Below are 21,109 nucleotides of genomic sequence, written 5' to 3' on the forward strand. Positions count from 1 at the left end.
GTTCGAAGCCCTAATTTCATCGCCGCCTGATTTGAAACCCTAGTTTCTCCCGCAAGCCTCCATCACTCTTTGTCCCCATATGATATTATATGTTAGGCTATTTTAAATTAAGATATATGATTACTATTTAACATATATATTTTTGGAGATTTTTTGCTCTATAAATATTAAATTAGTTATCAATTACATGATTTAAGAAATTGAAATATAAATATTTAAATTAAGCTAAATTAACTATCAAATATTTTTTATATAAAAACAAGTATTAAGCAAGCCACTCTATATTACATTTGTTTAAACATCAAAATTGTATTTTAATTTATTTTTATTGAATAGAGATTTCAATGTTTAATACATGCCGAGCCACAACTCATCTGTCACTTAAATCACATCCTTATGGGCGGAAGTAATTTTTTACATTTTGGGTGGGATTGGATGGTCGTGATTCACTACGGGTGGATGAACACTTATCTCCTCGGGCGTTCATTCAAATACAAAACACTGACGACCACCAACCGCAACAGAAAACACTGCCGACCACCAGCCGCAAACACCTGCTCAACGTTGCAAGAAGAAAGAACCCTGTGCTCCTCCATTCTTCCTGCCTGCTACTCCCATTGGCGAGCTTTGCAAGAGGTTTCATCGTGCATTGCAAAATATATATAGCATCGGAGAGCAAGTTATCGTCCATATTCGAATTGTATATGTTGGAGGGACAAATGTTGGCAGGAAGCATGGTGAATACGGTGGGAACAGGCCTCTCTGTAAGCCAATTGGCTAACCTAAGCATGTATGCCAAAGGGAGTGAGTTTGCTTCTACAATTAGGGGCATGAACTTTAAGCCATTCTCTTACTCTAATACATGCAAATGCAAAAGGAGGTCAGGCGAAAGCCGCCTTCTTGTGTGGGCATCTGCCAAAGCGGAGGAGATAGAAGTAGAGGCAAAAGAAAACGCAAACTTACTCCGGGTGTGCATTCTTTCCTTCTCATACCCACATGGACACTATTATTATCCCGGCCAAATATAGGCAGCATTCCATGGATTCTAACTGCTGAACTCTCTATTTCTGCTTGAATACTGATTACTCTGGTAGTTGCCCACCTGGCCATGCTGAATATGCAATTCATGTTTATAGATCATTATTTTTTTGTTAGCTTGATTTAGAGGAATTTGAACCTTGACTTTTATGGTTACATAATATGTTATATGTGAAATAATTGAGCTGCCCCTCTAAGCCAAGTTAATAAAGCATTATTAATAAGAAGACAGGAGAATAATTTTGTGAGTTTTTAGTCTTTGAATTGCTGACCTGGCTTTTTTTTTTAAACCTAGAACTATATATTTTATTAATATAAAAAGTCAATATTAGCAATATACATGGGGCATAATATCTCATAACATATTGGTGGCCAATTGAGCTGCCCCTTTAAACTAAGTTCATAAATCATTATTAGTCGGAAGACATTTTTTTTTTTTTGTCTGAATACGTCTAATTCTATTATCATACAAAACATAGATACATGTGGATTACATTGGGCAAGGCTATGGAGATTTACCTGTCAGCCTTCTTCTTGCCCTGATTACAGTTCCAAAATTGAGTAAAATCAAAAATTGGAATTTGATACATAGCCACTGAAGACACATAGACTCTGAACAGACACCAGGGCCATGGACTGACCCAGACAAAGACAAACATGAACATTTATAGCCGACACAAAGACAAAGAAGCCGATACCAGTTGGCGGAAACATAAACAAAAGACCCTAGAAATGCAGCTGAGGTTACCGAGAACGAGCTCATTCTTCATCAGTGGTGTAAGGCACCTCTTCTATGCGGCACCCGAAACGGAGAGAATCCTCGGAGTCTGAGAGAGGGATGACCGCTCCAGAGGTCCCTCCCGGAGCTGGCTTGCTTGGACCAGCAAGCGCAGAAGGACCGACAACAAGGACGCAATCCATGACTGGGTGCTCGAGGTCAATTTCAAACTCGCGTCTAGGGGCCAAACGACTGGGGACGCATCGACCGGAAGGCACGCAATTGGGGAATCCTCTCTGCTGTAGCGCTGCCAGTCCGGTGCTGGCTCTGCCTCACACACAGGTCGGCTTGCTGCAATGTTAGTCTCAGCCTCCTCGCTTTGTGAGACTCCCGGTTCAATCTAAATGGAAATTACCAGAGTAGAATTGGCTTGAGGGCATGGGAGCCTGTACCTGAGCGTTGGAAGCTCCGACTGACCCTCCTCTGAACGAATGCTTCTACCAGCACGCTCGCCTCCATCCTCATTGCTTCCGAGGAACCTCTGAGGCACAGACGTGACTTCAATGGAGGAGGAGGGCGAATTGTGGCTTTGCCGCTGCGTGAAGGCCCTGCCTCTGGTTCCCCCTCGTCTGCTACACATACACGGCCTCTCCCTCTGCATATCTGGCTTTTCCAGATGTATCCTCGCGCAAACACCCAGAGCTTCCTTAGCACTTAGGACAAACCCAATCTTAGCGAAATTGCAGGGCGTGCTCGTCCCCGGCAGAATGGGCGTCTCCTCCTGCCTCTCCGAACTCAGCAGGGCATCGCTGCTATGCCTTCCTACATTCCTCTGCAACACAAACATCTCCCCCTTAAAATTCTCCATGGCACCAATTGCCAAGCGACTCACGCAAGCGGAGTAAACCGGCATTAATGCCCTCTGCCATCGGTTTACATGCGGGTTGATAGCCCGCCTAACCTGGTACCTCCCTTCGCCATGGGCCTGCCACCTGCCCACGTGACGGCTCATACCTTCAACACGTATAATCTGCACCCGCATCCGTGATAGTCGGTAGACATTAAACTAAGTTCATAAATCATTATTAGTCGGAAGACATGAGAATAATTTTGTGAGCACTGAAATTTTAGTATTTGAGTTGCTGACCCGGTTCCTTTTTTTTAAATCGTGGAACTATAAATTTTATTAATATAAAAAGTCAATGCTAGCAGTAGACATGAGGCTGCTTTCAGAATTTTAGAGCTTTATACAAAATAGCTGTCTGTTACCACATAGGAAGTCTTATTACAAACTATAACAAAACATTCCAGATTTCATTCATAAAGCCTGAATCCTGATTCATGAAACCCTAGTTGATCATACCTTTATCTAGTGGAATTTTGTTGTAGGATCCTGAGAGGGTATTTAGCTTAAGATCATTTGGTTAATTGATCTCTAAGCCTTATCAAGGAAGCCTCCCTGTGTTGGATTATGGTTCTTCACTAAAGATAAGGTAGTAGTTGTTGAGGTGACAGTGGTACCACACTCCAGTGTGTTGTACATTTTCTGAGTCACTTAGTAAGACTTTGCACTAGGTGGTAAAAATAAAGCAATGGCAAATGTCCTAAAAATCTCAAGCTCGGCACATTAAGTCAAGTAGTTGTTTTAATTGAGCTAATGCAATATTTGTGCATATCCAAGAAATTAACCAGTGGCTACACAATGGCTAATCCATTGGTAGCTAATTTGCGGTAATAGACAAATGCAATTCAATACACAAATGAACAAGAAGTCAAAAAACTCTCTTGCCTTCAACAACCTCGTCTATCAGGTTAGACGTTGATGTTGGGTATTATTGACGTGGGCAATAATTTGTGGAGATGATGTTGCTCTATTTAGTGTGGAGTTATATTATAAACAATTGGATATATAATGTTCAACGAACTAGGGTGTTAGGGTATTTATCATTCATTCTTTAATATACAAAAATGGTTGATTCGAGAATAAGTATGTTAAGCAGTATGTATTTTACTATTTTGTGCGCTTGTGCACAATAAGGAACAATGTTCTACTCATTTGCCAGGAGAAACATATCTTCAAAACGGAGATTCCTTTGTCATGGATTCGGGCTCTAAATCTTCTTTAATGATGACACAAGTTGGGACTACCATAGTTGATTGCCATTGGATTGGACTAAAGTATGCGTTTTTATTTAGAAGAATAGATTTACAAAACTTATTTCCATTTTCATAGAGTAGATGTCAATTGCTGAATCCAGCCATCTGACAGGAGCGAAAATCCACTGTTAGCGAACTACTTTTCGCCATTTTCGGCCTGAACCAAATAGATGAAACCTGACAAACGAACCCTACTTGACAAAAATCAAGTAGCGAAAGGGCTTACGGAACCTAGCACTGAGGGCTCAACTGGCATGCATGAGGATATAGCAACATGGCTCCTTGTTGTTCCTTTTTTTCTGTCATAGATCCACCCTCAGACTTAAAAGGTTGAAATCTAGGCATATATATCTACAATAGCTTGAATACTTCTAATATTGAGCACCTTATTTTGGAGTTGAGCGCTATCAATGGGAAAAGAAAAGTATTGAGGATAGAGTTAGGAGCTTTTGATATGACTAGATATTTTAGTTTAAGAGTTCAACGACTTGGCCTCAACTGATGGACAATTAGACATGAGAGGTGGAGGCAAAACTTTACTCCACGACCTAAATATTTAATTTGACATTCATGGAAGAAATTTAAAGGGAATATTTTAGTGAACTTAGAGAAGTCATAATTCTCTCTTTCAAGTCTTGTTTTACAATTGACTTGTCAAATCAAAGGTCTTAAGGAGTATTGAAATTTTTTATGAAGTTGTAGTAAAACTATCATAGTTTTCTTGAGAAACCAAAGTTTTCCACATAGAGATCTAATGGAGGATACTTATGTTATGCTACCATGGAAAATTGTAGACCGTAGCATGATGTGCATTTATGAAAAATCAATTTGTCTTAACTGAGAGTCAATTGTTCCTAACTTCTAAAGATGGGAATGCCTAAGACAACTACTAAGTGGGTCACCACCTGCCACCTAAGTGGCTCACTTCTTACTATAGGCTCAGTATAACCAACCCATGGGGGAATCCCTTGGGCTAGTCCTATCGTTGAAGTAAGGACCTAAGAACCTAGGATTAGGAAAACTAACAAGTGAATTTCTTGTGGATATGAAATCTACTTGTTGCTTGAAATGCTAGCCGAATTGAGTCCAAGTTGGACAAAGGGGGTGGTATCGTAAGCAAGGACAATGAAACTTCACTGAAATGGGGTTTAACAATTATCAAGATTTTATATGTTGATTAGATGTACCCAATTTGGTGAAGTGTCCAATTAGAATCAAATGAAGTGTTGAACCTTGTGGTATGGTTGTTAAACTTCTCAAGTAATTTCAAGTGTTAGATGTTAAATCATGCCATTCATGTGTTAATGTTGCAACCACATGGTTGATTTATAAACCATTCAAGATAGCACATCCATAACTGAAATAAATTGCTCTACAAAGTGATTAATTAAACTTTCCCATTTAGTGCATAAAGTGTTTGAGATTATTATGTGAGATGAACACTAGATACACCATAAGGAAATTATTAGTGCTAGTGCTGCCTTGAAATTGTATTAACCATAACGTATGGATCAAATGACAAGATCAAGAGTAATTATACCAGCCATTGTTTTAATATTGCCATCAACACATCAAGTAATATAAATCTGCACCCATAATCAGATTCTGTGGACTTATTACTGTGGGTTGTATTAGTGTTATCTTATGTGAACATCATGAGAAAAGCTCCGTTAGCCGTGTACTTAAAGAATCCCAAAAGAAATCTGGCTGTAAATGAATAATATCAAGACATATAAAAGCTATAAAAGGCAATTAAAAGGCTGCTTCTACACATCATATCATGCACAATTGTTTATGTGTGTTCATTACGGGAAATAAGCATCATTTATGCCCATGGAGCTAAAATTATATGTTTAGTTTAAGTGTTTAACAATGAAATTTAGTCCACAATAAAGTACAGATTTTTTAAAGTACATAAACATAACCATGTTTTCATAAGATTGCGATTTTAGACTTGTGAACTAAGAAATATAAGTAAATGTATGTTGTAATGAATAACGAAAACATAATTAGAATAACCATAAACAACACCATTCCATGAGCTTAGGTTTCACTTAATTATTTAAGGTGTTTTGTTTTTGTGGGGTAAATGGATCCTTTCATTAATTGGGAAAAGTTACATATAGCTTGGATTTCCAAAAGAGGACTAAAGTCCCGGAGATTCTTGAGACTAGCAAGCTGTCTACCAATAACAGATAATCAAAAACTGACTATGATAATCATGAAAACATAGAAAACTCCTTGAAGATTCAAGATTTCAAGGGGGGAAATGCCTCTGACATTGGCATGATTTTCCCTGAGTTGACTAATTGTTCACCATCTTCTTGGATCAATGCCTTATTGCTCTTGTGGCCTCATTTTTTGGCTTCTTTGTCTTGCTTGGAGAACACCTTGAAATCGTTTGTTTGAACCCCAAGACTAGACTGTAAAGAACTCGAGCCTAGTTGATTTCTTTCCTTGTTTCAAAGATAGGTGTTGCAGTTGTACAAAATCCTAGCATGATGATCTGGTACATCCTTCATATCTTTTCCATGCCATTCTTCTGTGAGGGCAATCAGTCCTGGGTCATCCAGATCCATGTCTTCTGGTAGGGCTTCTACTTCAGTTTCTTCTCTAGGGGAGCTAACCATTTCCTATGGTGATGGATCTTTCTTTTTTCTTGTAAAGTAAAATCTATTATTGAAAATCAAAATTTACATTGAGGACTACATAGTTCACATTGGTCTCTCCCTAGGGAGACCGAACCATACCCAAAAGTGGACCCGACGACGAGTAGAGAGGGACAAACATGACATAGCATTGCATTGCTAAGACAAAACAAACTTAGCCTATAGGTACTACCCATCCGATTAGAACACATGCTAAAATCAAAAGACAAGCATATATGACAGTCATTCCAGAATTAGTCTCCGCACTCCATTCGTGGAAACAAGGTCCTCCTGAATCAGTTTCCAATAGGCTTCCTTTGAAGGGGACAATGACCATGAGTCCCAATCTGTTGCTAAAGGTAACCTGTTTTCGTTGCATCCCATGTTGGCCAACATATCTGCTACTTTGTTCCCGGTTTGTCTTACATGAAACGAGATCAAAGCTTGGGTGTTCATGATAAGAGTTTTAACATGTTCCATTGTGGCTTCTAATCTCCATCTTCGAGAAACCTTATTTAAGGGGGATCCTACTTGCAATCTACAGATCATGTTGATGACAATTTGTGAGTCACCTTCTATGTATAGACTTTGCAATCCATGCTGCAGGGCTAGTTCCAGAACAATTCTCAATCCTGATAGTTGTGTTGAGGTTGATTGTTCCTGAGAAGACATACAAAGGTTTGCCTTTGTGATCCCTTATTACTCCTCCGTAGCCAGTTGGGCTTGGATTACCCTTAGCTGCCCTGTCAAAGTTAAGCTTGACAAAAGGATTTGGGGGTGGGACCATGCTAAAGGACTAGATCTAGTTGTAGGTGGTGGGAGAGGGAGAGGGGTACTCAAATTGAGGGGAACCATCTTTGCATTACCATCACTTCTGTTCCTGCTACCCGCCAATCTAGGGTTAACCATCTCAGAGCTATGATCGTTTCCTTGACATTTTGGATGAATTTATTCCTTGTCATCTCCACAGATGATGTCCCTCCTTTGAAGATCCTCCTATTCCTTTCCTTCCATATGCTCCACATCAGAAAGCCTAGTGAGATCCTCCAGATGCAGTTTAGAACAGGGTTATTGAATGCAACAAGTGTCCAATTTCTAATGGTGTTTTGCAGACTCTCCTGTATCCAATCTAATTGTGAGAGGGACTACTCCAATTTTTCCCGTAGTTATCTCGCATATGTACATAGACTGAGAATGTGTTCCAGGGTTTTGCTACTTTCCAGACATAAGGGCCACCTGGAGGGTCCTTGGAGACTTCATTTTTGAATGTTGTCCCAAGTGAGAGGCTTGTTCTGAATTAAAAACCATACAAAGATTGATACTTTGGGCCACAAGTGTTGGTTCTAGATTTTGATTTATACCTCCTCTACCTGCTGATAAACTTGACTTGGTGGTGGAGTTGAAGTTGTGTCAATAGTTGTGGTTTTGGGCACCTCGTATTGGTGACTCATGGTTTTGCATGTAGTTGAAGCGATTAAAAGGCTTGGGAATTCTCCATTGTATAGTGTTAGAGTAGAGTGGTGAAGGCTCACCTCGCTAGGGCAAAGATATTGGCTAGCTTGGCCGTGTTTTAGCCAAGGACAATAATAGATATAATGTTGGTTGGTTTTTCCCCAATTGGGGTTTTCTAGGGTAAATCATGGTGTACATGGTTTGAATGTCTTGTTGCTATGTGTGTGCTTATTATATTTATTTCTCTCGTATTCTCTGAAAGAATAACAAGTGGCATTATAGCTTTGGTTGGCGAGAGTGGCTTGGGAAAACCCATCACCTGTAGAGAGAGGATCTTTGAAGAAAGATCCATTATTCAGATTGTAATGAGGAGAAGAAAAAATGGCAACAAAAACACAAGAAGATGTCGAAGAACTGGCCCTGTTAGGAAACAGTTTCTAGCAGTGGTCATGCCAAAAAAAAAACTTTTAGGGTTTGAAGCCAAGAAGCAAAATTTGAGGACTTAGATGGCTGCATGCAAAAAAAAAGGTACTGCGATGGAAGTGAGCATTGCAACCATGGATGATTTGTATATGAGAGGAACGTGTGGGTTTATTTCTTGTAGTGAGAGCTTCTACACCACCAAATCACGGAGTTGCAGAGATCGCCTGTTCTTTGTTGATTTGTGTTAGCATCGGATGTGCTCTAGCCATGGAAATTGGTGGAGAGGCTAAAGCATATGAGATCTCCAAGACTCGGAAATGGTTTGGGGAAATTCCACCTGGTTAGAGAGATATTAAAATAATTAATATTTTTAATGGGGTTCCTAAGTCTAAACTTAGGAAAATTAAAATATTAATGGGTATTAATATAAAACTGGGTGAGAATGTTCTAAATGACATGGATCAAGCCAAATCTAATCTTAGCCGTTGATTAGGGACTTAATCTCGGTCGTTGAAGACTCAACAGGAAAAGTATAAGAGGAGGCTTAAGGGTCAGTTGGAGACACACCAAGATTGATCAGTCAGTTCGATTTTCTGGAGTGGGGTTTGCTGAGAAAATTCGAACAAGTGATTTGCTGCAGTGAGGGGTAGTGAGTACATAGCAGAGAGGCAGAGATAGTGCCTGAGGGTCAGCGCAGTGACTGAAGAGGCTAATGCAGAGGTAGCCAGAGCTACACAGAGGTAGCGGGAGCCACACAGAGGCAGCTAGAGACTGCGCAGAGGCTGAGGGGCCTGCTTGGGTGATGCAGAAGCCCAGAGAGATGACGTAGAGAGGCAGAAGGCTGACGCAGAGGGTTCAGGAGTGACGTTGTGGCTAGCAGGGCTAACGCAGAGCCTTGGAGAAGCGCTAGAAGGATTTTCGTGGGGCAAACTAGCTGAATATCTGTCTCCAAGAAGAGGTATAACTGCCGTGTAACAATCTCTGTTGGGTGAGCCAGTTCGACACCCTAATTGTACTCAAGAAATTTGCATAATAATAAAACCGTCACAATTGCTGCACCAGTTTTCCCGCATTGGGTCTTTATGGGGACAGTTGTCCAAAAATAACGGTGTCCCTTGTGTGTTTGTCTAGTATTTCAGTTGCTGATCTGTATGTGAGTTAAGGCTGCATTTGTGTTTATTTTCAGTATTTATATGTATAAATAACTTGTTAATGGAATAAACAAGTAGGTGAAATAAACTAGATAATGCAGTAGGGATTTCTAATGGGTAACATTTAGAAATTTCAACATTTTTGTGGACACGACGATGGTTGGTGGTGAGCAAAGCATGTAAGCTTTGGCTGCTTGTTCTCGTGGAAATGATTGAAGGCTTGCCACGACCACTAAAAAATGCCTCGCTAATTGGTAGTGATATTCAACATCTTTGCCAAATCTGCGATGCCAAGAATGTGCTGCCGATGCGCATGGAAATTTAGTTGTGGATGATAAATATAGCATGGAGGTTCAAAAGGGTAGATAATGAGAGGTAAGCCCTCGTATCAAGGCGAGGTGGGTTCCCACGCCAATATTACCTTGTTATGCTCAATGGCGTTCCCTTCTTTACCTATTGCATCCATTGAACCACAGTTTTCCTCACAAACTTGTGTTTGAAACGCATTGCTTTGCAATTAATATTCTTGCTGGCCTGAAGAATATTTGTAGGGTGGTTGTCGAAAATTGTTGAGTTTGTTTTTTAACTATTTTCTCCGAATAATTGTGATGCCTGCTAGGTTTTCCATTTTGTGTTTGTGCATAAAGGCTAAGGGTTTCTCAGATCTCAGACCATGGGCGATGCTTCTATTCAAGGAATTTGCGGAAAGGTTTGTAAATATGCTTATGCTTTATCCACTTCTTGTCCTGGCAGCGATTCTCATGGTGTCCTTTTGCCCTGGTTTTGATTCCCATGATTGCAGTGAGTAGGAGGGATGCATTATGGTGAGTTTCCCATTGCGTTTTAAGTGGTAATATTGCGTTGGCATCAGTGAAGGAGAAGAGACTTCAAGATATGAATTAGAACCTGCAGATCAAGGGGCATTCCAAGTTTGAGTGGTAGTTGCATGAGTGCGAGAATATGGAAAACCTCAAGGCCTTTGGGAATGAGACGGGCTTGCTCTACGAGCTCAGTTTGATGGGAATGGATTGGTTCCCATGAACACTAAATGAAGATGCTGGTTATGATGAAAAAGGTACAGGGTCTGGAGTGGGTGAAGAAGAAAAAGTCACAAAGTATTTGACGAAATGCGTCAATGAAATGATTTACAGAGTAAGAGTTGAGTGAAATTGTGCCAATGTTGAAAGGAACGAGTTAGAGCATCTCATGTAGAAAAAAAAGAGCCCATAGACTCGTTGAGGAGCCTGCAAACTCTAAGAGGATAATGTTGCACAAAGATCCATGTGCAAAGATGAGCGATGAGAAATAACTGCGATGCATGCAGGGTCAAGCCACTAGAAGCCATCGGTGCAGAGTGGGCATGCTTGAAGATTATAGCTGGAGAGATAGCGGTTTTGACAAGGTGAGATGTAGCCATGGAAGCCAGATGTGGAGAGTAGTGCACTACATGTGGCGAAATGGCTGTGTGTCTTAGGATAGCAACAATGAAAAAAATTAATGGAGTTGAAAAATTTCATGTAAATGGGCATATGATTGTAAGACTTGGTAAGGCATGCGTACCCCTGGTAAATCGCTAGTAAAGTCTGGATGTAGACCTAGGTGATATTGTGACACATATGGTCATATGATGAAGCATGTTAAGCTAGGACAACATGTGAGATTCTCAAATACCCTGATGTTGACGAGGTAGGGCTTGGAGGTGAGCGGTGCTGGCTCACTTGGCCAGCTTGGCTAAATTTGGTCAAGGAAAACCCAAAGTCAAGTTTAAAGGGAGGATTGTTAGATAAACTTGACCCAGTGGTGGAGTTGAAGTTGTGTCAACAATTGTGGTTTTGGGCACTTGGTATTGGTGACTCATGGTATTACATGTAGTTGAAGCCATTAAAAGGCTTGGGAATTCTCCATTGTATAGTGTCAGAGTAGAGCAATGAAGGCTCACCTGGTCAAGGCCAAGATATTGGCTGGCTTGGTTGTGTTTTAGCCAAGGACAATAATAGATCTATCATCTATTGTTGGTTGGTTTTTCTCCAATTGGGGTTTTCTAGGGTAAATCATGGTTTACATGGTTTGAATGTCTTGTTGCTATGTGTGTGCTCATTATACTTATTTTTCTCATATTCTCTGAAAGAGTAACACTGATGCCCTGCTTCTAGATGGTAGGCCTCTTTGACTGAGAAGGTGTCTCTTGAACCATAGCCCATCTCAGTTTATCCTCGTGCCCGGAGAATGGAGTTTTCCGCAATTGTAGGTTCTGCCAAAATCACTGCCAGATTTCTTCGTCGGGTTTTGGATTCCACACTTTGGGCCTCTGCCATTGGCGCCATTTCCGTTCGGGTTGAACCCTATCCAGTAGTCTGCTAAAACTCTGCTGCTCAAAACTTTGAAATTATAGAGTTCAAACCATGCCACTACTGTACGGGTTTTGAGGGGATTTTTCCTTTATCGGATCTCTCCAGACACAGATTTTTCAATAAAAAGGTTGAATTCCTTATAAGGATAAAACATAGCACATCTGTTGAAGAAATCAAGAATTTTGTAAAACGTAAAAAAAATTAGTGAATGCCTGATTGTCTAATTCCATCATCAGATCTATTTCTGTTGAATTCCTTCACATGGTTAGTGCAAATGAAAATATTACAAAGGGAACTTAACTCAGCCTAATGTCACTCCTTTCTGCCAGTGGTTCACTAAACACTTTAGTCCCTCTTATCAGGGTCAAATAAAACATCGTAATTCCTTGTGAGGAAACTAGTCTCCCAACATGAAGAGGCCACAATAAATGTTAAATCCAAAGTAACACAATGATTTCCAAAGTAACAGTTTGTTGTTTAACAACGTAAACATATTGTGCGTTTCAGTGGGGGCCACATTTGGATTAAAGCCCTTCATACTAATATTGTTTTTGAAAGAATGCTTCTTAAATCAACAACGAAATACATATTGCATAGTCCAAACCGGCTCACATCCCTTTAAAGAACAGCAGGAAGGTTCTTGAAATAGCTTGATGACAAGGATCACAAATCTCAGCATGTTAATATTGTTACACTGCTAAGTGCTAACATTATCAAAGCGTTTTTTTTACACATAGGATTTGTTTTATATCCAAAGTTCTCATATCATGTGCATAAACCCAAAGCATTAAAGTAAATTAAAATATTTATCACTAAACTCTACTTTATTGAATAATTTGGAATGAAGGATCCTCTTATACTCGGAGTTTCTAGTTGTAAGCTCCATCTCATTTTCAATTTAATTGGTTACATTGCTAGATATGGTTTAAACTTTAAAGAATGGAAGATTAGTTAGAAGTTGAAAATGTATGCCAATTTGATTTTCTTATGCAAAATATCTTGACAGGCAATGAGAGTAGACTCCTTGAGACCGAGAAAGAGAAATAAAGAGGATTATTTAATCTGCTTGTAGTATATATCCTTGTTTCTCCAATTCTTTTATTATTTAAATTTATTCAATATTATCCTTTATGGAGCTGATATTTGTTTTTGGTGAAGAATTAGAGAGCTGCAGATTGGAAGAAGGCAGAAACATATAAAAAAAATCGTGAAATATTTGAAGGAAAGGTTGAGGGATCAAACAGTGGAGGTGTGCTAGTGCGTTTTCACTCCTTACAAGGCTTTTTACCTTATTCTCAGATGAGTCCTTCTCATTTGATAAAAGGTACACCGTTTATGTACATTTGTTTCGTGGTAATCTGCATTCATTTTCTGATTTTACATTTATCTTGTTACTAAAGTGACCTTGGCCTAGTTAAGAATGCAGCACGCTTTCAATGGCACACCAAAGAATTAAAATATTGAAAAGCTACTACCTTAGATTAGAACTTAGAAGGTCAATCTGTGTAAAGTTCTCTAGGAACATATTCTTTAAAATTAAAGATGTTGGTTTGACATTAATGGTTATCCCTCTTTATGTAAACGTTCTTTGCCAATAGAGCTGGAAAATAATAACTGAATTAATTAAAAATGTGACATAAGAAGTTTGAAAGTCAATCTGTTCTAAAATGTAAGCTTTTGAGTTATTATGAAAGTGTTTAACTTTACACCATGTTTGGGGGTGCTTTATGAGATTTGGGGTACAAGGTGTATGTCTAAGATGGATTCACACATAGGAGATGGCCCATGATGGATTTTCACATTGGAGATAGCTTGCTCAGTGGTTTCTTGACTTCAGTGGATGCTTGCTTGGCATTCTTCCCTAGGCATTGGAGTTCTCTTGATAGCTTGGTTCATGTTAGCAACATGGAGAGCTTCGCTTTCTTGGAGAACACCTTGACTTAGGAGTGTCGTGCATCTTGGAGGAGGGCATTAGCCACTAGATAGCATGGGATAGCTTGGATTCCTATATGGAGTCTTGGAGTTAGCCTGGGGACATCAAGTTGCAATAGTGTTTTCATGCGAGGGGAGTGAACCCAATGAGTACATGGCTTAGGAGGAGTAAAATGTGAAAAATCCTTGAACTGCAACAATTGGATATTATTCTCCTAACTTTAACAATTTATTTGTCTTCTGTAATTATTATTACAACAAATAGCGAATAATTCACACTTAAATTCTTCACAATAAAATTACGCTGCAGAAATATAAAAACTGGAACTAAGAAATAGATGCACACACAATAAAAATAGACACCATTATTTTTGGACGAAAGTCCTTGGAAAAACCCCAAAGGGAGAACCAATGCAACAAATGAGGGTTTTATTATTATGCATCAAAAATAGAGAATTACAGCTGGATGCCTAATTAGAAATCCTCCGACAATTTATCTCAACTGGAAATAGACTAGAGATCCAAGATCTCCTCTGCAAATCAACTCGACCTCCTCTGGTTTGCTCACGCTTCTTCCTGACACTTGCACTGGCTGCCTGAAATGTGCACTGCTGGCTTAGGGAAATTCGTACAGCTTGGAAACTGCTTCTAGGTGATCCATCCTGCCTCTTTTTGCCTCTGGAAACCACTCGCTTTACCTTTCGAACCTTGATCTGGCCTTCTACAACTGAAACAAGCCGATTTTGGCAATTCACATTGACAATCTGGGCAACTTTCACTGCTCTATACGACCTCTTCTACAGATAAATTTGACCTCCCTTTCTGGACTCTGGAAAACCTCTTGAGAATTTCTCTGCAAATTCTTATTGCTACAAACACTTGCTGCTATCTCTCCCTTGGCTCAAACTGCACCCTACTGAATACTATGAATTGGGTAATTCAAACTGCCTTGCTCACTTGATGTTCGATGTGTCTTCTCCAAGCCCCTTCGACTTGCTCTTATAATCTCTCGCTAGAGCATCAATGACCAAGATCTAATCATGATTGATGGCTCAAATCATCTTAGACTCTGTCAAGTCAATTTTCTAGAAGGTTCTAGAGCAAAATTGATTTCCCCAATTTATACCCATTAATTAATCAATTTTCCTAAGTTATACTTAAGAACTTTTTAATTATTGATCAATTAATTTAATTGAGAGGTTTCTAAGTGTTTTCTCTCGAAACCTTTTTTGGGTTTTGGAGTTCCCGTGTTCCTTAGCCTCTTTGACATTGTAGAGACTAACACACCTATTCGATGCTACCATATCCATCAAAAACTAATGTGAATATAGTCCATATGGGCTTGTGATGGAGCGGGGTGGACACACCTTGTGTAGTTACATCATCTTGGAGACCTTATTGTGTATGACATCACCTTGGAGCTTGACATGTGTAACCTTGGAGTGTAACTCTTCACTTGTGTGAGCCTACATCCATGTAGCACGAACCTTATAAGACCCACGAGTACCTGCGGGTCTTGATGAGTTTTACAGCGAGACGAGTCACTCGCATAGAACCCACGATTCTTACCCATACCCGTGAAGACCCGCATTAAACTCACATTGAACCCGCATAAGACCCGTGAAGATCCTCAAATTCGACTTTTTTATTTTTATTTTCATATATATATATTATTTTTTTTTTTGCCGAGTCTTATATGGGTCACCGAGTCAATAGGAAGACAAGTCTTATACGAGTATGAGTCATGCAACACTGGCCTATATGTGTTTATTGTAGGTTGCTTGTAAGGGCATGGCCTCCTTTACAACTCATATATAGAGGAAGGAGAGAGTCTTTTCATCATCATCATCATTGTACTCTTCTCTTTGTATTTGTCTTCTTGGAGTGATTCACCAGGGTTCAGGAGGAAACCTTAGGAGAAGTTATACGTGGGAGGAGGATGTCTTTGTTGGAGATTGCTCTTGTGACTAAAGTTTGCTCTTATGAAGAAGATGATGTTGGAAATGATGATCACTCATATTTATCGTATTATATAGCTCTTTACGCTTATCATTCTTGTGTTAGAGATGTGATCAAGTAGAGTGCAAGAGTCATCTTTTCTCTCCGAGATCTTCATTTGTACTTGGTATCTCTCTCTCTTTTGGAGTTGCTAGGGTTTCATGATCTTCTTGGAGCATCTTGAAGTTTAGGGTTGTGGTTTCATCCCTTGTAGGTTTGAGATTAGGGTTTTGAAATGAAGCCCAAGTGTATTTGGTGAATAAGAAGAAGAAGAGAAGATGTCTTGACTTGGAGGACTTGTTTGAGTGATTCACGGATTGGAGCTTTTTGGTTGAACTAGGCTTTTCCTAGCTTTTCCTAGCTAGGGTTTTGGAGAGCTAGTGGATTGTACTAGCCTTGTGATAAGGCTATGTTATGCACAACTACTTCATCTTACGCATATTAATGAATTTTTCAGCTATCTGTTCTTGTGTAAATTGTAGATTTGATTTCCGACTGTCAATGTTCTTCATGATTTGTTATTTACAGCTATATGTCATGCTTATTTAACACAAGTAAAGGGAAATTAAGTGACTTAACATCATATTTGAAGAAATTAAGGGCTGTTTTAGTGCCGTTGTTGCTGCTATAAAAGAGAGTTTTCTGGTATGGTTAATGATTGATAAGATTGCTCTAAAGGGCTGAAACTTATCAAAACACTTTGATATCTTTTCTCCTTGGGTTGCCTATAAGATTGGGTTGTTTTTTTTAATAACAAGAATGGATATGTTTGTATTAGAAAATTATTGCAGCTGCACTGATTAGCACAATAATACATATAGGAGAGGACTGTCCGACAAAACATTTTGTGATGTCTTTGAAATTTGAATTTGATAATCTATGACAACAAAATTGTCCTTTGTAGAGGATTTTTGTGAGCTATTACAAGCATATATTAGAACAAAGACTCCTAAAATCAAGTAACTTCAAAAGATGCTGAATGATGTTGAATAAACACATGTTGGCTACATGCTTTCTCTTGGTTCCCTTTATTAGTCATGGATTTTGATCCACATTCAACATTTCCACATCCCCTTCCTGTTTTTGAACTATCTCCTCTTCCTTAACCTTTGTAGATTCAATAGACAACCTAGCAATTGAATGAGATGTGGAATTGATTCTTACTAGACCAACAACCAGATGTTTGCTGAGAATTATAGCCTGGATAGAAACTTCCGCACATGTTAATGCGAATAGTAGTTTGAGGCATTTTTTAAAAAGAATTTCTATTTTTGGAAAAGTAAATTTATTTTTGTAATTCACTTGAGTAAAAAAGAGTGAAAGTCTTATATTTAGGAGTTGAGTCTAAAATTGTATCTCCTGTATGACTTGGACTAGGAGAAATCTTTAAAATAGATTCTCTACTAAAAGTATAAAGACCGGGAAAGGTAGAGGCTCTCAACAAACATGAGCAGTTGAGTAGGTTGAGTGAGAGAGGGAGGGAGATAGAGCAGACGAGCAGACAACTAGGAAAGAGGCGTTTCTGGGTAGTGCACGGTCTCATACAACATATGGAATAGTTCTGTATGGTTGTATAGACTGATTCGGTCAGACATATAGAATCGTTACAGCAGTGTCGTACAACTATTGTACTATCCATATGGCAGGGCTGTACAATAGAGAATTGCTGTTTTTTGTTTTTTAGGAGATGTACCTCTCAAGCAGCCTATAGAAGCTCGAGTTTAGAGTGATTTTGATAACTGTGCAGTGCTGTTTTTTGGGCAGCATGTGGAGTTTTCCTTGTAAGTTTTTCAAAGGGATGAAAAGCTGATTTTAAGGACTCATTACCTATGTGTGTGTGATTTTTTTTTATGCTTTTGCTATTTAATTTATAGCTATTGTGTGTTTGATGCTATGGTCGGAAATTTAATTTCAGCATTAATTAAATTCAGCAATCTATTTGTTTGATTTTAGTTGCCCAAGGTTTGAAATTTTCACATGGTATTGGAGCTTGATATTGTTACCCACCAAAAAGTGGGTAACCCATTAGGAGAATTTTTTTCCTTCTTTGGAAAATTGGCCAAGCAACAACCCTATATTTGATTAGTACATGATGATATGCTATGATCCTCCATCATTTGCACCTGTGAGATTCCTCTCACCATTTGGTATTCCTCTTGAAGGAAGGTGGGTCTTCATTCAGCAAGTACTTTAACCATCTTGCAATCATGTGCCTTTACTTAATGTTTTGGGCATTTTAACACGGATTAAGGGGTGATATGGATGATTGATCAATCTTGACTGTAAACCTGTTTTCTCAATTTACTAGGAGGGTTAGTTCTTTTAATCCTAGTCCAGTGGGACCTCCTCTGAGGCCTTATAGGAGGGTCACTACTTTGAAAACTTGGATTGAAGTAGTGTGTCCATAATTTTCCATACTAACCACTTTCTACCATTCCCCAAATTTCATCTCCATTCTTCGGGCTTGTGTTCATTGGTTCATTAAGATTGGCATCCTCTTATCCTCATCCTTGAGTCCGGGCCGTAAACTTTGCCTTGGAGGTTGATGCAATTAAGAACGATAAAAGCATGAATTGGCCATAGGAAAAAAAAAGAAAAGTTATAATGCAAAAGATGACCAAGACATTAATTAGTGTGTGGGCAAAAGCCTAGCATGACCTCAACCCCCCTCATTAGCCATCACCCAGTTCCTTGAGCACTTGATGCTCCATCACATAATAAAGGAGCTCTTGCATGTCCCAACCTTGATGAGTGATAAACTGACTCATCATTAAGGGGTTAATAAATACTAAATCATTAAAATCAAGCTTGGGCTTCTAAGCTATGCTCCAAATCAAAGAATTATAAAAAAGAAGTAAAAGGCACACCAAAGGGGTGGAAAAAGCTGGCCGAGGAAAGGGGTAACTCATGCCTCCATGATTACTCCCTCCTTACATCTATGCATTAAGGATGATGGACCTAGGACATGTTACCACAAAATCTAGCAGGCATTGGAGAGGGGAACCCTATAAGACAAAGAGCTAGACTAAGTGTTAACAATGGGACAATAGCCCACTGTCACCATAGCCAAGGTCCCCTGCTCTTTACGGACTTTCATCGATGGGAGGAGTCTCAGTAAGTAGTGATCAACTCTGATAGGTATTCTATGGTTTAAGGTGCAAGGTGATGGACTAGGACCTCTCAAGGAATGCTCAAAGTTATGATATTAGGCTTTAAAAGGCACTTCGCTTCCTATAAGAGACCTAAATTGGATTGCACAAGACCTAGGGTTTTGTGAATTTGAGTGGATGAAGGTACTCCCAAGATCAAGGAAATAAGGAGAAAGGGCTTCTTATGGTTTACTTCACCATGTACTAAAAGCTCATACAACCCTCAAAGAAGTCCCTAAGTTAAGGAAAACTAGCAAGGGTTTCCCTCCTAGGGCAACACCTAGGGCACATAATTTTATGGAGAAAAATCGAGTGGATGCCCACCAAACTTGGAGAATAGGTAGCTTAGACCCGAAGCTTGATGCTTAGGCTTTCGACTTCCCATAAAACCTCTCCCTAAGCAATTCGCTCTTAAGCCCCAGTTAGCTGTCCTATCTTAAGAGGAACAAAATTTTGGATTAGTGCCTTGTTCTTTGGACATATGGAATCTTAGGAAGTTCAGGATGAGCTAAATCGTCTCTAAGGAGGCTAAAAATTGATGCCCTAGGTACCAATTCCCAACATTTACCCACATTCAAAGATAATGGAGTTTGATGGAGAGTTCAAAGATTCCTTGACTAGGAACATTCATTACATGTTATACTATGAATTGCATATGCAATACTCAACTAGAAAGCCTTTCAAAATTAATTTTCAATAATTACGACACAATTACCACATTCTGGAAGTAGCAATTCCATACATTAAACAGTTTCAAGAGAAAAATTTCATCAACTTAAAGCATTTACAAGATAACATGCAATATATCCATCTATAATCCAAGAAATAGCTCCAAATACAAGATCGAATTAGATTCCAAACATTGAAATGCATCTAAAAGATCTCCAGTAGCCAAAAGGAACAAGTGCGAGTTCTCAAGAAGTTGAATTCCAAGTGTGATGATGATGAGAGCCTAATTGAGGTCTCTCATATTTATACCTGTCCAATCAAGTCTAAGTTAGCATAAAAGCCCCTCTTAGTTGTCAAATGATGGGCAAAAACTAATTTAGGTTACAAGCCAACCTCATAGCCAATGTTAAAACATAAGAAAACACCCACAAGAGGGCTGAAATGATGATATCATCCATGCGTGAGTCTCTTGGAGGCATGCGTTGAGCTCTCTTGGTGCCAAGTTGAGTGAAGAGGGCTCCCATGATCATATTCTAGGGGTTGGCCCCCAGATCTCCACAAAAATCATCACGTGGACCCCAGTTTTGTGTTTGAGGCACAAAATGGGTTTCATGGGTCTCCTGGTGATCAAATAGCCCAATTTTGCTCCATCACTAAGGGCTCAGAGTATGGTACTAGTGTTGAAATGTGTAACTAGGTTCAGTCTTCATAAATATGAAATATACTTTTGATGCTTGTATATTGTAAAAAGAAAGAAAAATTTTTATTTTTATTTTTGTAGCATGTGTTCATGCTCAAGGTCATTTTATTTAGAGGTCAATCACCCTTTGAGTGCTTCTAGGGTTTGTCCTAGTGTCAAGAAGTTAATGAATTCATTGTCATATGAAGAAGATCCCATTGGGCACATTGTTACATGCCAAAAGAATTATTTTTGTATTTAAAAGTGTCACAATACCCTCCAAGGCCAAGTCGACTTGACAGTTAAGAACTCAACCTCATTATGGCATGTCGTTCTCCCTAGAAACCTATATATAGGAGGGAACTCAACCTCGTATGGACACTCACTCACTTCTCATCATCTAAGCGAAGGAGAAGTAGAAGAAAGGCAAGCAAAGAAGATAGAAGGACGAAGGACAAATTTCTTGGGTTATTTCTTTCTCTCTCTCTCACATGTGCAAAAGGAGGGCTAGGGTTTTGTAGCTGCAAGTTCGAAGTTTTGGAAGTTGCAGAAAGAAGGTCGAAGAAGGAACTCTTAGGTCACCTACAAGCCCTAAAAGGAGAAGGAACCCAAGCGAAGGTCAAAGGAAGCCTTAGAAGCCTTGAAATTTCTCACATGTGTGGAAGCGGTAACTGTTGCAGGGGCCGAAAATTTCAAATCTGCAGTGGAGGCCGAAATTCTGTAACTGGGGGTCAAAGTTGTGCA

At 39.3% G+C, this 21,109-nt stretch overlaps 1 protein-coding gene across 3 annotated transcripts in view; it reads left to right on the plus strand.

Moving 5' to 3' along the window:
- Positions 1-449: 449 nt before the first annotated feature.
- The window catches only part of LOC149239975 (uncharacterized), a 438,022-nt gene continuing 417,362 nt past the window's right edge, over positions 450-21,109 (plus strand). The window contains exons 1-2 of one of the 3 annotated variants that reach the window (XM_089373598.1): positions 450-968; positions 13,103-13,262. In XM_089373598.1, coding sequence (XP_089229724.1) covers positions 705-968; positions 13,103-13,262 — 424 coding nt within the window. In that variant the 5' untranslated portion in view covers positions 450-704. Of the gene's footprint in view, positions 969-13,096; positions 13,263-21,109 lie in introns of all 3 variants that reach the window. The other 2 variants (XM_089373599.1, XM_089373597.1) reach the window with 2 other exon arrangements.

This window comes from Pinus tabuliformis, chromosome 8, assembly GCF_031772625.1.
Source record: "Pinus tabuliformis cultivar Carrire ecotype Pingquan chromosome 8, CPIR1, whole genome shotgun sequence".
NCBI classification, from domain to species: Eukaryota; Viridiplantae; Streptophyta; class Pinopsida; order Pinales; family Pinaceae; genus Pinus; species Pinus tabuliformis.